Below are 16,057 nucleotides of genomic sequence, written 5' to 3'. Positions count from 1 at the left end.
CATCGATATTTTTCCAAAATTTTGTCTAAAAAATTTAAAATTTGTTTAAAAAATCTCAGTTTAGAAGGTCACAGTGAACAGTGCCTATACACTGGTGACTGCAGGTTTCCAGGTCAGAGCAGCAGCGGTTCAAACAAAGGCACAATATTATATATATATATATATATATATATATATATATATATATTAAAAAGATGTATATCAAGCGAAACAATAGATGGGAAATCATCAGGATGTGTAACAGAGATCTGTCGGCACATTAAGGTATACTTTTAAAATATAATTTTATAAACATTGATTGGCTCCATGATCGTTTTCTGACAGCCCCACATCATAGTTTTTTTTTTTACAAAACTTTGCAGATAAAGTTTTTAAATAACAATGCAAATTTAAACCCCATGACCAAGTTTTCCTTTTTTTTTCTCGCTTACAATGTGTACAATAAAATTTATGGTAGCCTATTGAATAGCAGGATGCCATTGTTTATCAGTGGCGTAGCGAGGGGGGGGGGGGGGGCGGAGGGTGCGGACCGCACCGAGTGACACCATTTAGGGGGGTAACACCAAGGCAAAAAATAGCAAAATATATAGAGAAAAATGATAATTCCACTTAATTAAGTGATAATATCGAGTGTTAAAAAGTCTTTTAAGAGCAAATTTGACAAATCCCGACATAAGTGAAGGAGGGGGGGGGGGGGGCTAATCGAAAATTGAAAGTTTGCCCCCGGGCGCTGGGAAAGGTCGCTACGCCTCTGGGGGGTGACACCATTAAGTGCCGCACCGGGTGACACCCAACCTCGCTACGCCACTGTTGTTCATGTCACCGTTACATTTGAAAACTATATTGTTTTTGCTTTTTTAAATATTTGTATTTAGTTATCGAAAATATTGAAAACATAAAATAGATCCAATCTTTAGTTAAGTCAAAAAAAAAAAACCCAGACAGACAGGATTTTTAATTGTAACTACGCCGTGTATGATTTTTTAAATATTTAATGGGCCTCTCGAATACCGTTGAAACTTTACTCGCTCGCGTCCATTAATTCATAACAAATTAATTAGGCATCCATTTAAGTCAAATTTAATGTCAGATTGCATTATCTTCATGTATTAACCCACGCGTCAACTTTGAAACGAATCTCTCAGTTAGAAGTGCCCGAAATTTCGCTCGAGCGTTTCGATCTATGACGACAGACTGTCAGAGAAAGCAAGTTAAATAAAAGCTTGTAAAAGTTTTTTTTAATATAAAACGTTTTGATAACAAGCTTTTATGTAATAATGCACTTAAAAGTAGAAAATAAATGATTTTCTTTAAATACTTTAATAATTGCATACCTTTACTAATATTTAGGGTCTCTTTCTAAATATTAGTAAAGGTTTCAAATTGATAATATAGTGACCCATGCTTTTCATTATAGTAATTTAAATAGCAGTGTATTGTCATACATTTAAAGAAGAAAATCATTTATTCTAATTGTGTTTAACTGGAGAAGTAACGCCAAATTTTACACCAACCAATTTCAGCAGAATATCATGCAAGGATTTACGTTATTCTGCGGTCGTATTATGTAGGCCTACACTGCTTTTCTAATTGGAGTTGTTGAAAGACTTAAGTCATACACAACACTTAAGTCATACAACTTACAGGTGAAAATAATATTTTCATCTAAAAAAAAAACCAACAAAAAAAACCCCAGAATATCTTTGGATTTGATAAACAAAGTATTTTATTTAAAAAAATAGGAACCGTTAAGTGCATTCATCTTTCACACATTAAAACATTGAACGATTCAGTTAAGTAATCCTCCTTACATAAAACATTACATGCTATTGACAGGTTTGTTTTGTACAAGAGTTTCAGAGCCAATACCGTTTGGTGCAATGTTGGGACCTGCACCACAGAACAAGGGACATTCATGTCATCTTTCTTCATGCGGCTAGTCATCAAGGGACATTCATGTCATCTTTCGTCATGTGGCTAGTCCTAAAGCACTTTGTATTTAGTTCATTTGCAATATATCACAGTCCGCCGGCAATGTCGCGACCCCTTCTCTTTCTAGACACCACAAGTCGTCACTAGCCATCATAAGTAGCCACTGTCCACCAGTATCTGCCAATAACTGCCAGGTGTCGCTACTGGCCGCCATTCACCACCAGGTGTCGCTACTTGCCGCCAATAACTGCCAGGTGTCGCTACTGGCCGCCACTTGTTCGCTTCTCGTTCTCCACTTTTCGCTTGTTGATGATCTCCTTAATGATCTTCCAAAGATCCTCTAGACCCAAATCTTTGCGCTTCTTTTTGGCCGCTCGGATTCTGCGGAGTTTGACCATCCGGTCGCTGATTTGGTAGGCCTTTGTCATTTCACTGGGGAACAAATTGAATACAAATTATCGGGTCTTTATTTTAAAATTATCTTACAGCCTCACAACACGATGATTCCCTCCACTCTCCTCCCGATTTTTTAGATTAAGGCTAAAACAATTAAAATACGTCAGATTAAAAAAATAATCCACACAGTTAATGCCATTTTAAACCAGTCATCTGACGTAGTTCAACTTACTCTAGCGTGATGTAGCCATCTTTGTTTGTGTCCACTGACGTCATGATCTCGTCGATTGCGTGTTCAGTGAACGGGATCATCAGGATCTAAAAATAGACTCGATGCTATCAATGGGAACCAATTAAAACATATTGTGTAAAAAGTTGGAAGTTTGAACACGAAACAAAAAAACTTACATTAAAGCCAGATCTGATGTCATTCCGGCTCAACTTATCTCGCTTCTTGGCATCCAGAAACTGAAACAACATCACGTGACTGGATTAAAAGCTAGTGGGTTAAATATTTTATCAGGAAAATAAATGTTCAAATTAAAGGCTTGACATTTAAGACAAATCAATGACCTAACAACTTAGATGAAAAAATGTAAGACGTCACGAGTGACCTGGAACAAAGCGATGACGTCACGAATGAACTGGAAATAAATCGATGACGTCACGACTCACCTGGAACAAATCGATGACGTCACGAATGAACTGGAAAAAATCGATGACGTCACGACTCACCTGGAACAAATCGATGACGTCACGAATGAACTGGAAAAAATCGATGACGTCACGACTCACCTTGAACAAATCGATGACGTCACGAATGAACTGGAGAAAATCGATGACGTCACGACTCACCTGGAACAAATCGATGACGTCACGACTCACCTGGAACAACTCGATGACGTCACGACTCACCTGGAACAACTCGATGACGTCACGACTCACCTGGAACAAATCGATGACTCTCAGATTGTCTTTCTTCATGTATTCGAACATGACCATGGCGGGATCGAACCTGTCCAGGTTGGTACCGTCAAACGACTTGGTCTGGTCGGTGGTGGCCATGTGGATGTTGCTGTCGTGGAGGAAGTAGACGTTCCTGGATGTCTTCAGCTGCTGGATCAGGGCGTGGCACTCGGCGTCCAGGGGGATGCCCTGTCACGTGACATGTGGGTCAGGGGTTAGTCTTAGTGGGGCATGGACAAGTGGCAGGTAACAAGTTTATAATTTTGTCACAATTTTGTCACAATTTTGTCACAATTTTGTCACAATTTTGTCACAGTTTTGTCACAATTTTGTCACAATTTTGTCACATTTTTGTCACAATTTTGTCTCAATTTTGTAAATTTTTTGTAACAATTTGGTGACAATTTTGTGGTAATTTTTTGTTTGTTTAGTCTTTAATCACATGACTATGTGCTGACAAAGACGTATGGTCGAAACATGGATTGTACTTGAACTAGCCCCTAACTTTTGACGTCACCAACTCTACTTGTGACGTCACCAACTCTACTTGTGACGTCACCAACTCTACTTGTGACGTCACCAACTCTACTTGTGACGTCACCAACTCTACTTGTGACGTCACCAACTCTACTTGTGACGTCACCAACTCTACTTGTGACGTCACCAACTCTACTTGTGACGTCACCAACTCTACTTGTGTGTACAAGGAGAAAAGAACTTCCCAGACAGAAGTGAAAGTAAAAAGGGACGTAACCCTGACCTTTAAATCCAGATGTTCAATGCCAGATTTTTCTGCCTGTACGATGGTTTTTAGCAGCAGCTTGACGCCCTCTGTCGTCATTGGGTTGTGGCCAATCTGGTAATAGGAGGGTTATATCAGGGGTTAGAGAATAAACTAGGCTCGATTTAAACATTGTACTTGTAATATTATAACAGTTTTTATACTGCAGTAATGATATTCTCTTCCCATCGGAGTTGGGGGGGGGGGGGGGGGAGTGACTCATTACTTTGCTTACTTAAGAGAAGAGGCATTAATCATTACTTTGCTTACTTTGATCCATATTGATATTGCCAAAAGGTCCTACTACCAGATTACTAGACTAGATAACACTGTGACTGTATCTTTTGATACGTCAATGTTTTATTGTGTTTATTTGCCAGTTTTTGTGTGTTACATTCTTGTGGAGTTTCACTACCGGGTTTGCTTGGTGTGTAGAGGTTTCCCTGATCACGTTTTTTTTTACTATTCCATTTTCAGTGGCCAGTCTAGATAAGACATTGTTTGCTCATGCAGGTCAACATGACAGGAGACACATACCTGGATCACCAGGGAATAGAAGCCTTACTGTAGGGGGTCTGATTCTAGACCAGTGGCTCTTAACCTGGGTTCTAGAGTCTTTAGTGTAGGATGTTTAGGCTAGACCAGTGGCTCTTAGTCTGGGTTCTAGAGTCTTTAGTGTGGGGTGTTTAAGGCTAGACTTGTCCTTAACCTGGGTTGTACCTTGAGTGTGGTCAGCCCGGTGTTCTTGCTCAGCCCCTGGGTCAGGTACTGTATGGCCCCCAGCCCCAGTCTGTTGTAGGAAATGTCTAGCTCTGAGAGCGAGTTGTTGGCCCCCAGGGCGAGGCCCAGGGCCCGACTCCCCTCAGCCCCCAGCCCGTTCCATGCCAAGTTCAGGGATCGTAGAGTCGTGTTTTTCTGTGGGAGGAAAAATTGTCAAGTTTACCAGATCTAATGAATTTAATAAATGGTCAAGTTTACCAGATCTAATGAATTAAATAAATGGTCAAGTTTACCCGATCTAATCAATTTAAATTGTCAAGTTTACCCGATCTAATCAATTTAAATTGTCAAGTTTACCAGATCTAATGAATTTAAATGGTCAAGTTTACCAGACCTAATCAATTATATAAATGGTCAAGTTTACCAGATCTAATCAATTAAATAAATGGTCAAGTTTACCAGATCTAATCAATTAAATAAATGGTCAAGTTTACCCGATCTAATCAATTTAAATTGTCAAGTTTACCAGATCTAATGAATTTAAATGGTCAAGTTTAGCAGACCTAATCAATTAAATAAATGGTCAAGTTTACCAGATCTAATCAATTAAATAAATGGTCAAGTTTAGCAGATCTAATTGCAGATCGAATTGAGATGCCCCCCACGATCAAGCCGGGTACCAGGCGGTGGGACGACGTCCTGCGTCTGGTGGGAGGGGAAGAAAAGCCTGGTGAGAAAACCGCGGTTTTAGCGACCAATGTGTGGGGAGCCCTGGCCCTTTAACGGGGGCCGGGGCTTACTACATTGAGGCCTGCCTGGCTAATGGAAGTCCCCCTTCTGAGCCGGTTTCCGCATAAGAAGAAGAAGAAGAAGAAGAAGCAGATCTAATAAATTTAAAAACGGTCAAGTTTACCAGACCTAATCAATTAAATAAATGGTCAAGTTTAGCAGATCTAATAAATTTAAAAATTGTCAAGTTTACCAGACCTAATCAATTAAATAAATGGTCAAGTTTACCAGATCTAATCAATTAAATAAATGGTCAAGTTTAGCAGATCTAATAAATTTAAAAACGGTCAAGTTTACCAGACCTAATCAATTAAATAAATGGTCAAGTTTACCAGACCTAATCAATTAAATAAATAGTCAAGTTTAGCAGATCTAATAAATTTAAAAATGGTCAAGTTTACCAGATCTAATGAATTTAAAAATGGTCTGAAACCACTGAAGTCATTTTTAATGTAGGACAAGCAGACTGAAGTCAATCAGACACCAAGTCAAGTACAGGTCAAGTCAAGTATGTTATTTCAAGTCAACATACAGCGTCCATACATGTGTTCAAAATACAACGTCAATACGCGTATTACAGTGTTATTTCAAGTCTAATACCGCGTCAATACGTGTGTTACAGTGTTATTACAAGTCTAATACAGCGTCAATACATGTGTACAGTGTTATGAAAAATTGGATAATTTTGATCTCATGTTCACTGTAATTAAAATCTCTGTTAATTTTATCGATTGATTTCGATATCGATCTATTTGTTTTACAGCAGACAGAGAAGTCTGCAATATCTTGAGACAATGGCAAGGGATCTCTGGGACTGATGGTCATGTGATCCGTTTACGATCTATTTATAGAATCACCCAGGTTAGCTTGTTGACTAAGTTAAGTCGAGGAGATTATGTCGAGATAATTTGATCTAGTTTAGATAATTGATCTAGGGATCAGTCTAGGTAGGTCTAAAAATATCTTTACCTGCACAGTGTACGTCTTTGTTGTGACACTGACAAAGAAACTAATTAAACTAATTAAAAATGGTTGTGAACAAAACAAATGTTAAGTTAGATTTATTTTAACGTTTCAAAATAGATTTTAATTCAATGTTGTTCTAATTTTGTCGAACCTCACAGCTTAAAATAATATTTAAAACAATTTGACTAGAACTGTTACGTGACACGTGACAGTAACTGTTCCAAGGTTTAGTGTAACGGTCTGTGACATGAACCACGTGACAGGCGTGACCCTACCACGTGACGGCGGGAACTCACCGACAGAGACATGGCGATCTGTATGGCGCTGTCTGTTCGTATGTTGTTGTACTGAAGGTCAAGGACGGTGAGGTTCCCCTTGTCGGCTGCTAGCGCCATAGCAATTTTCTTCCCGCCTGCAAAACCCAGGGCGTTGTTTGATAGGTACAGTTCTCTCAGTTCTGGAACATTCTGGGGACAAGGAACATTGGAAAAGTTCTGGAACATTCTGGGGAAAAGGAACATTGGAAAAGTTCTGGAACATTCTGGGGACAAGGAACATTGGAAAAGTTCTGGAACATTCTGGGGACAAGGAACATTGGAAAAGTTCTGGAACATTCTGGGGACAAGAAACATTGGAAAAGTTCTGGAACATTCTGGGGACAAGGAACATTGGAAAAGTTCTGGAACATTCTGGGGACAAGGAACATTGGAAAAGTTCTGGAACATTCTGGGGACAAGGAACATTGGAAAAGTTCTGGAACATTCTGGGGACAAGGAACATTGGAAAAGTTCTGGAACATTCTGGGGATGAGATGAATTTCCAAATTTCTAGAACATTCCGGGACAACAATCAAATCCCGAAGTTTTTGACTAGAAGCTCAGTGTCATGGAGAATTGCCTGGGGAAGAAACTTGACAAGACTTACGATAAACCAAGGGCAGACAACTTTGATGAGCTGGCCAGAGCTAAAACCAAGGGCAGACAACTTAGTTTGATGAGTTGGCCAATAATAAAAGCAAGGGCAGACAACTTTGGTGAGATAGCTAACGATAAAACCAAGGGCAGACAACACTGTGATGAGTCTCCCGATGATAAAACCAAGGGCAGACAACTTACTGTGATGAGTTGGCCGATGATAAAACCAAGGGCAGACAACTTACTGTGATGAGTTGGCCGATGATAAAACCCAGGGCAGACAACTTACTGTGATGAATTGCCCGATGATAAAACCAAGGGCAGACAACTTACTGTGATGAGTTGGCCGATGATAAAACCAAGGGCAGACAACTTACTGTGATGAGTTGGCCGATGATAAAACCCAGGGCAGACAACTTACTGTGATGAATTGCCCGATGATAAAACCAAGGGCAGACAACTTACTGTGATGAGTTGGCCGATGATAAAACCAAGGGCAGACAACTTACTGTGATGAGTTGGCCGATGATAAAACCAAGGGCAGACAACTTACTGTGATGAGTTGGCCGATTATTTCCCCGTGGGACTGGTCAATACGGTTGCTGTCCAGGAAAAGTCGTCTGAGATTTTTGTTGGTCTGCAAGGATTTGGTCAGGCTCTGTAGACCTTCTGTGCCAGGCTGAGTGTTGGACAGGTTCTGGTGGGGGTAGTGACAGGTGGTGACAGGTGGTGACATGAAGGTGACAGGTGGTGACATGATAGTGACAGGTGGTGACACGTGGTGACAGGTGGGAACATGATAGTGACAGGTGGTGACAGGTGGTGACAGGTGGTGACAGATGGTGACATGATGGTGACAGATGGTGACAGGTGGTGGTATGATGGTCATAGGTGGTGACAGGTGGTGACAGGTGGTGACAGGTGGTGACATGATGGTGACATGAAGGTGACAGGTGGTGACATGATAGTGACAGGTGGTGACAGATGGTGACAGGTGGTGATATGATGGTGACAGGTGGTGACAGATGGTGACAGATGGTGACAGGTGGTGACAGATGGTGACAGATGATGATATGATAGTGACAGGTGGTGATATGATAGTGACATTATGGTGACATTAAGGTGACAGATGTTGACAGGTGATGACAGGTAGTGACAAGATGGTGACATTATGGTGATATGATTGTGACAGATGATGATGTGATGTGAATGCGTGATGTTATTTTAATTGTGTTTGTATGTTGTTTGTATGTTGTTTGTATGTTGTTTGTATGTTGTTAGTATGTTGTTTGTATGTTGTTTGTATGTTGTTTGTATGTTGTTTGTATGTTGTTAGTATGTTGTTTGTATGTTGTTTGTATGTTGTTTGTATGGTGTTAGAACCCTTGAGGTCGAGTCTACAGGTTAAATGCACGTGCATGTGTACTCACCATCTCAATGATGCCTTTGTTGATTGACATCATCTCAGCGATGCAGGCCACGCCCTTTGGTCCAAGATGGTTGTCTGACAGGTCAAGGAAACTGGTCTTCTTGTCCCCCTGTCAGACATCAAGTGACATGTACACACGTTATATTAGACATAGTGACATGTACACACGTTATATCAGACATAGTGACATGTACACACGTTATATCAGACAGTGACAGGTACACACGTTATATTAGACATAGTGACATGTACACACGTTATATCAGACATGGTGACATGTACACACGTTATATCAGACAGTGACAGGTACACACGTTATATTAGACATAGTGACATGTACACACGTTATATCAGACAGTGACAGGTACACACGTTATATCAGACATAAAGTGACAAGTACACACGTTATATCACATAGTGACATGTACACACGTTATATCAGACAGTGACAGGTACACACGTTATATCAGACATCAAGTGACAGGTACACACGTTATATCAGACATAAAGTGACATGTACACACGTTATATCAGACATAGTGACATGTACACGTTATATCAGACATAGTGACATGTACACACGTTATATTAGACATAGTGACATGTACACACGTTATATCAGACAGTGACAGGTACACACGTTATATCAGACATCAAGTGACAGGTACACACGTTATATCAGACATAGTGACATGTACACACGTTATATCAGACATAGTGACATGTACACACGCTATATCAGACATAGTGACATGTACACGTTATATCAGACATAGTGACATGTACACACGTTATATTAGACATAGTGACATGTACACACGTTATATCAGACAGTGACAGGTACACACGTTATATCAGACATCAAGTGACAGGTACACACGTTATATCAGACATAGTGACATGTACACACGTTATATCAGACATAGTGACATGTACACACGCTATATCAGACATAGTGACATGTACACACGTTATATCAGACAGTGACAGGTACACACGTTATATCAGAAATAGTGACATGTACACACGTTATATCAGACATAGTGACATGTACACACGTTATATCAGACAGTGACAGGTACACACGTTATATCAGAAATAGTGACATGTACACACGTTATATCAGACAGTGACATGTACACACGTTATATCAGACATAGTGACATGTACACACGTTATATCAGACAGTGACATGTACACACGTTATATCAGACAGTGAAAGATACACACGTTATATCAGACAGTGACAGATACACACGTTATATCAGACATCAATTGACAGGTACACACGTTATATCAGACATCAATTAACAGGTACACACGTTATATCAGACATAGTGACATGTACACACGTTATATCAGACATCAAGTGACTTGTACATTTAATTTTATCAAAGCCGCTTAGGATGACTATGGAAAACCATCGAGACAATAAAAGTTGAACTGATGACACGATCCACTGACCATCTCTAAACAACACGATGACCACGTGATGTACTGACCACTAGTGCTACAGCAATGGGTCTGGCATCCTTCTCTGTCAACATCCGGTGCCTAATGTCCAGCGTGTGACGGCCACACTGTCTGAGGAAGGTGGGGTTGGGCTTGAGTTGCCCCTGGGCACAGGCCGTCTTGTAGTTCTGTAGCGTCATGTTCAAGTGCTTCTTCTTCTTCTTCTCGTCTTCTGGGTCTGTGGGGGTCAGCATTTTTATGGGGGTCAGTAATTATAGGGGTCATACGGGGTCAGCTTTATAGGGGTCATATGGGGTTCAGCGTTATAGGGGTTATATAGGGGTCAGCATTTATAGGGGTTTTATGGGGGTCAGCATTTCAAGAGGTTATGTGGGGGGGGGGGGGGGGGGCGGGGGAGGGGGTCAGCATTTATAGAGGATTTATTGGGGCCAGCTTTATAAGGGTTATGTGGGTGGGATGGATCAGTATTTATAGGGGCTATATGAGGGTTATGCGTCATCATTTATAAATGTTCATATGGTTTTTTTTTAGTTGTGTGGGCTAACAGTTACGAGGAATACAAATAAATTGGGAGGGTGAACTACTTTCTAATGATGGGAGGAGGGGGTGGGGCTAGTTATTAAATGATAGTGTAACAAAATAATTTTTACTGAACTGACCTAAACAGACAAACTCACCTACTAAAATGACCTAAACAGACAAACTCACCTACTTAAATGACCTAAACTAACTCACCTACTTAAATGACCTAAACTAACTCACCTACTTAAATGACCTAAACAAACTCACCTACTTAAATGACCTAAACAAACTCACCTAATTAAATGACCTAAACAAACTCACCTACTTAAATGACCTAAACAGACAAACTCACCTACTTAAATGACCTAAACAGACAAACTCACCTACTTAAATGACCTAAACAAACTCACCTACTGAAATGACCTAAACAAACTCACCTTGATGTTTGGCTTCACTCCCACTTAAATCGGTATCGTAATCGTCTGAGTTCAACTCCTCCGGATCTCGGTAGGTATCCGAGTACCCTGAGGACGCGTCATCCTCCAGGTAGGCGGGATCGACATCTTCATCGTCTGACAACTCGTCAACCAACTCGTCCTCGAACAGCTCGTCTTCAATGTCAGACAGCTGGTCAAGGTTGTTGCCCAACGACTTCCGGTGACCCGCCCGGAACTTTGGGTCACGTGACTTGAGCATCAGTTTGGCGCCTGGTTTTGTAGACAGGCTGGTATCGATACTGACTTGCAGCGATTGTTTGCGCTCACGGATTTTGTTCAAAGCGTCCTTGACCGATTCTTTTTGGCGGTACAGTATGACGTCATCGACCGACTGTCTGCGGTCAGCGCCGGGCGTCAGCGGGTTTTGAACCCCGGGCTTGTCGAAGAGAGACGCGCGGCGTGTGAACACCAAGACCTTTTCTGTCGGTTTGTCCGTGGTCTGACCCTCAGCCTTGACCGCTGGTTTGTTTGCGGTCTGACCTTCACCTTTGACCTTTGCACCTTTCCTTATCTTCCAGTTGTCCGACAGGTGGGTGACCTTGAACTCACGCGAGGGGTCGGGCAGCCCCTCACTCACCTCTGCCACCGGCTTTTTCTCCGCGGGTTTCCTGTACAGGTCAAACCGCTGCGGCCTGTCAGCCTGGCCGGGGCGGGGCCGGGCAGTGTGGGGGGTCTTCATGGCTGGTTTTGGTTTATCCACACTCATCTCTGGCCGTTAGGGTCACGTGATCCAGACGTGGGTCAGTTTATTGTTGTGGGTGAGCAGGAAATCTCTGGCTGGTGGTGGGGGTAAACAGAAGACCACAATTTATACAGGCTACAACAGAGCAGAAATAAAAGAATGCAAAAGGTGCACTAATCAGTAGTTGACAAGTATTCTTGTCGATCAAGCTTAGTCTCACAGGTTTGGTACGTGTACATGTAAACATCTTACATGTACACAATGTACATGTACACAACTTACATGTACACAATGTACATGTACACATCTTACATGTACACAATGTAATGTACACAACTTACATGTACACAATGTACATGTACACAACTTACATGTACACATCTTACATGTACACAATGTACATGTACAGGTCTTGAGTGGCGTGTACACATACACCTGATATGAGTATGTCACCGTCAAGTGCTACATTGGGTGTGGACCACATCCCATATGCTAATGTCCCCACATCCCATATGCTAATGTCCCCACATCCCATATGCTAATGTCCCCACATCCCATATGCTAATGTCCCCACATCCGATATGCTAATGTCCCCACATCCCATATGCTAATGTCCCCACATCCCATATGCTAATGTCCCCACATCCCATATGCTAATGTCCCCACATCCCATATGCTAATGTCCCCCCATCCCATATGCTAATGTCCCCAGATCCCATATGATAATGTCCCCAGACAGACCAGCTGACTTGCTGTCCTTACAATCATCTGATATCAACAGCTAGATAGGCCTACCTGAGGGTCAACCTCACACCAGCCCTCCGCACCTTAAAATCCCCCACCCCACGGAGACAGTTATACAACCCAACCTATCGACTTGTCTATGCCCTACAACCCAACCTATCGACTTGTCTATGCCCTGCAACCCAACCTATCGACTTGTCTATGCCCTGCAACCCAACCTATCGACTTGTCTATGCCCTGCAACCCAACCTACCTACTTCTCTATGCCCTACAACCCAACCTACCGACTTCTCTATGCCCTACAACCCAACCTACCGACTTGTCTATGCCCTACAACCCAACCTACCGACTTGTCTATGCCCTACAACCCAACCTACCGACTTGTCTATGCCCTACAACCCAACCTATCGACTTGTCTATGCCCTACAACACAACCTACCGACTTGTCTATGCCCTACAACCCAACCTACCGACTTGTCTATGCCCTACAACACAACCTACCGACTTGTCTATGCCCTACAACCCAACCTATCGACTTGTCTATGCCCTGCAACCCAACCTATCGACTTCTCAATGCCCTACAACCCAACCTACCGACTTCTCTATGCCCTACAAACTGTTGTATGAAATAATTTATGATTCGCTGTAAAAAAAAATCGAACAAGATTGTGAGAAATCAGATCCTAAATCGTTATTGATCAGCTAATTAAGGAGAGCCGGCTTCGGACAGAACATAAACAACAGGTGAACGGCTGATTACATAATACCGGCTGTCGGGCAGGTGTTTTCATTGAGAGATTTGTTGATTACATCGGGGGGGGGGGGGGGGAGAGGAGGGGAGACTTTTCTTTGGGGAAGATTGCGTGTTTGGATTAGTAGAAAACTTGATAAAGATTAGTCATTTTATGTTAGGGTTAGTCTCTATATTAGGGGTGGGGGAGAGAGGGAGAGAGAGGGTGGGGGAGAGAGGGAGGGAGAAAATAGAGATAAAATATATTCATCAATAATTTTGAAAACAATGTTATATATAAAGTAAGAGAGATATCTAAAGCCGTTAAACAATTAATTAGCGTGACAAATCTAGATTTATCTCTATAAAACTTTCCTGATAATTTATTACAAGAGTCGACACAGATTATCACAAGATAAATTAGAGATCGTACCAGGTTTTCGAAGTCCGCTCCATAAAAAAATCAGCGCACGACAGACTGTCTCCTACATCGATACGATCAAACTTTGTGAACCTCAACTGGAGGTAGGTTCGATCTCTTTGATCACACGTTGGCATTCAGGTAGGTTTCCTGTGGACACTGGCAGCGACAGCTGATCCGATCTCGCCAGCCATTGGCTGATATTTATAGACGGTGTATACAATCGTTTCAATAGTATCTGGTGTAAGAACATGAGGCGAGTGTTGAGAATAATTGACTGGCTTTAATTAATTAGCTAGCACCAAGTTTAGATTTATGCAACCACTAGTTGATTCGCCTTTAATTAATTAGCTAGCACCAAGTTCTGATTGATCCAATATATAATTGACTGGCCTTTAATTAATTATTTAGCACCAAGTTCTGATGGATCCAATATATAATTGACTGGTCTTTAATTAATAAGCTAACACCAACTTGTGATGGATCCAATATATAATTGACTGGTCTTTAATTAATTAGCTAGCACCAAGTTCTGATTGATCCAATATATAATTGACTGGTCTTTAATTAATTAGCTAGCACCAAGTTCTGATTGATCCAATATATAATTGACTGGTCTTTAATTAATTAGCTAACACCAAGTTCTGATTGATCCAATATATAATTGACTGGTCTTTAATTAATTAGCTAGCACCAAGTTCTGATTGATCCAATATATAATTGACTGGTCTTTAATTAATTAGCTAACACCAAGTTCTGATTGATCCAATATATAATTGACTGGTCTTTAATTAATTAGCTAGCACCAAGTTCTGATTGATCCAACCACTAATTGACTGGCCTTTAATTAATTAGCTAGCACCAAGTTGTGATGGATCCAATAAATAATTGATTGGCCTTTAATTAATTAGCTAGCACCAAGTTCTGATTGATCCAATATATAATTGACTGGTCTTTAATTAATTAGCTAGCACCAAGTTCTGATTGATCCAACCACTAATTGACTGGCCTTTAATTAATTAGCTAGCACCAAGTTGTGATGGATCCAATAAATAATTGATTGGCCTTTAATTAATTAGCTAGCACCAAGTTCTGATTGATATGCCAGCTTTACTCGCGCAGGTTTTCTGATAGAATGTGCGGCTGACCGGGGTTTGAACTGGACACGTTTGTAAGTGGAAGATCACATGACAAGGTCAAGGCTACGCTGTGTTGTTGTGGTAGGCGCTAGGTCAACATGACATCCGCATGTGGTCAAGCAATAGGTTTTCTTTTGCTGCACCTAAGAATAGCAACCTGTCACAAAATGACACTGACAAATGTGTCAACTTATGACACTGTCACAAATCGAACTGTAACACATGTGCCAACCTATGACACATGTGCCAAACTATGACACTGACACATGTGACACAAGGTATGACTCTAAAACATATGACATTTATAGTGTATGTCGTGTCGTATATATCACATAATTATGTCGTATGACAAAAAATATTTCTTACGTTTTAGCGAACATTTCCTACATCGAATCCTTACATTTTCTCTAGCTAAAGAATCGAGTTTCCAACATAATAGCAGAAGTTATCTACGGCCGCTGGAGTATCTAAACTATTTCGGTTCTAGCATATTCTTGTGTAACATATACTCTCCCCCCCCCCTATACACAACCCCAGCTATACCTTACCCCTCCCCTCCATGTCTCTAGAAGCAACAATTTAGCGAATTCCACTCCAGCTGTCAACATAAATCATATCGACAACGTCTTCTAGTGCTTGTATTGCTACTCGGGGCCTGAAACTTGATCTACCACTTCAAGTGTTGCAGCGGTTTGTTGGTCTGTCGGTAGTTGGGCACTGGTAGTGGCGGGGTGGTCAAGGGGTGGTGGGGTATAGTGGGCAGTGGTAGATGAATAGGTTGTCAAGGGGTGGTGGGGTGGCCAGGGGTGGTGGGATGGGTGGGTATGTTGTCCAGGGGTGGTGGGGTGTGTGGGTAGGTTGTCCAGGGGTGGTGGGGTGGCCAGGGGTGGTGGGGTGTGTGGGTAGGTTGTCCAGGGGTGGTGGGGTGGGTGGGTATGTTGTCCAGGGTTGGTGGG

The 16,057-nt window shown here is 41.5% G+C and overlaps 1 protein-coding gene across 4 annotated transcripts; it reads right to left on the bottom strand.

The window, feature by feature from the left end:
- Positions 1–1,721: 1,721 nt before the first annotated feature.
- On the bottom strand, positions 1,722–15,588 carry LOC131938832 (leucine-rich repeat-containing protein 74A). Of its 4 annotated transcripts, none has more exons than XM_059297047.1 (13): positions 15,468–15,588; positions 13,975–14,200; positions 11,326–12,162; positions 10,396–10,583; positions 8,895–9,002; positions 8,018–8,161; positions 6,847–7,017; positions 4,796–4,990; positions 4,055–4,150; positions 3,274–3,483; positions 2,737–2,796; positions 2,561–2,646; positions 1,722–2,364 (listed from the first exon to the last, which is right to left on the bottom strand). In XM_059297047.1, the coding sequence occupies exons 3-13, from the start codon at positions 12,089–12,091 to the stop codon at positions 2,193–2,195; spliced, it is 2,196 nt and encodes a 731-aa protein (XP_059153030.1). In that variant the 5' UTR covers positions 12,092–12,162; positions 13,975–14,200; positions 15,468–15,588; the 3' UTR covers positions 1,722–2,192. The 4 variants fall into 4 exon arrangements, with proteins under 4 accessions (XP_059153030.1, XP_059153055.1, XP_059153047.1 ...); XM_059297072.1 differs by having other exon boundaries at positions 11,326–12,158; XM_059297064.1 differs by lacking the exon at positions 13,975–14,200 and having other exon boundaries at positions 15,468–15,547.
- Positions 15,589–16,057: the final 469 nt, after the last annotated feature.

This window comes from Physella acuta, unplaced genomic scaffold (assembly GCF_028476545.2).
Source record: "Physella acuta isolate Inbredline_101_S28 unplaced genomic scaffold, ASM2847654v3 ptg000017l, whole genome shotgun sequence".
Classification (NCBI taxonomy): domain Eukaryota; kingdom Metazoa; phylum Mollusca; class Gastropoda; family Physidae; genus Physella; species Physella acuta.
Note: the sequence above shows the minus strand (reverse complement) of the source record. Positions and strands in the feature narration are given on the sequence as shown.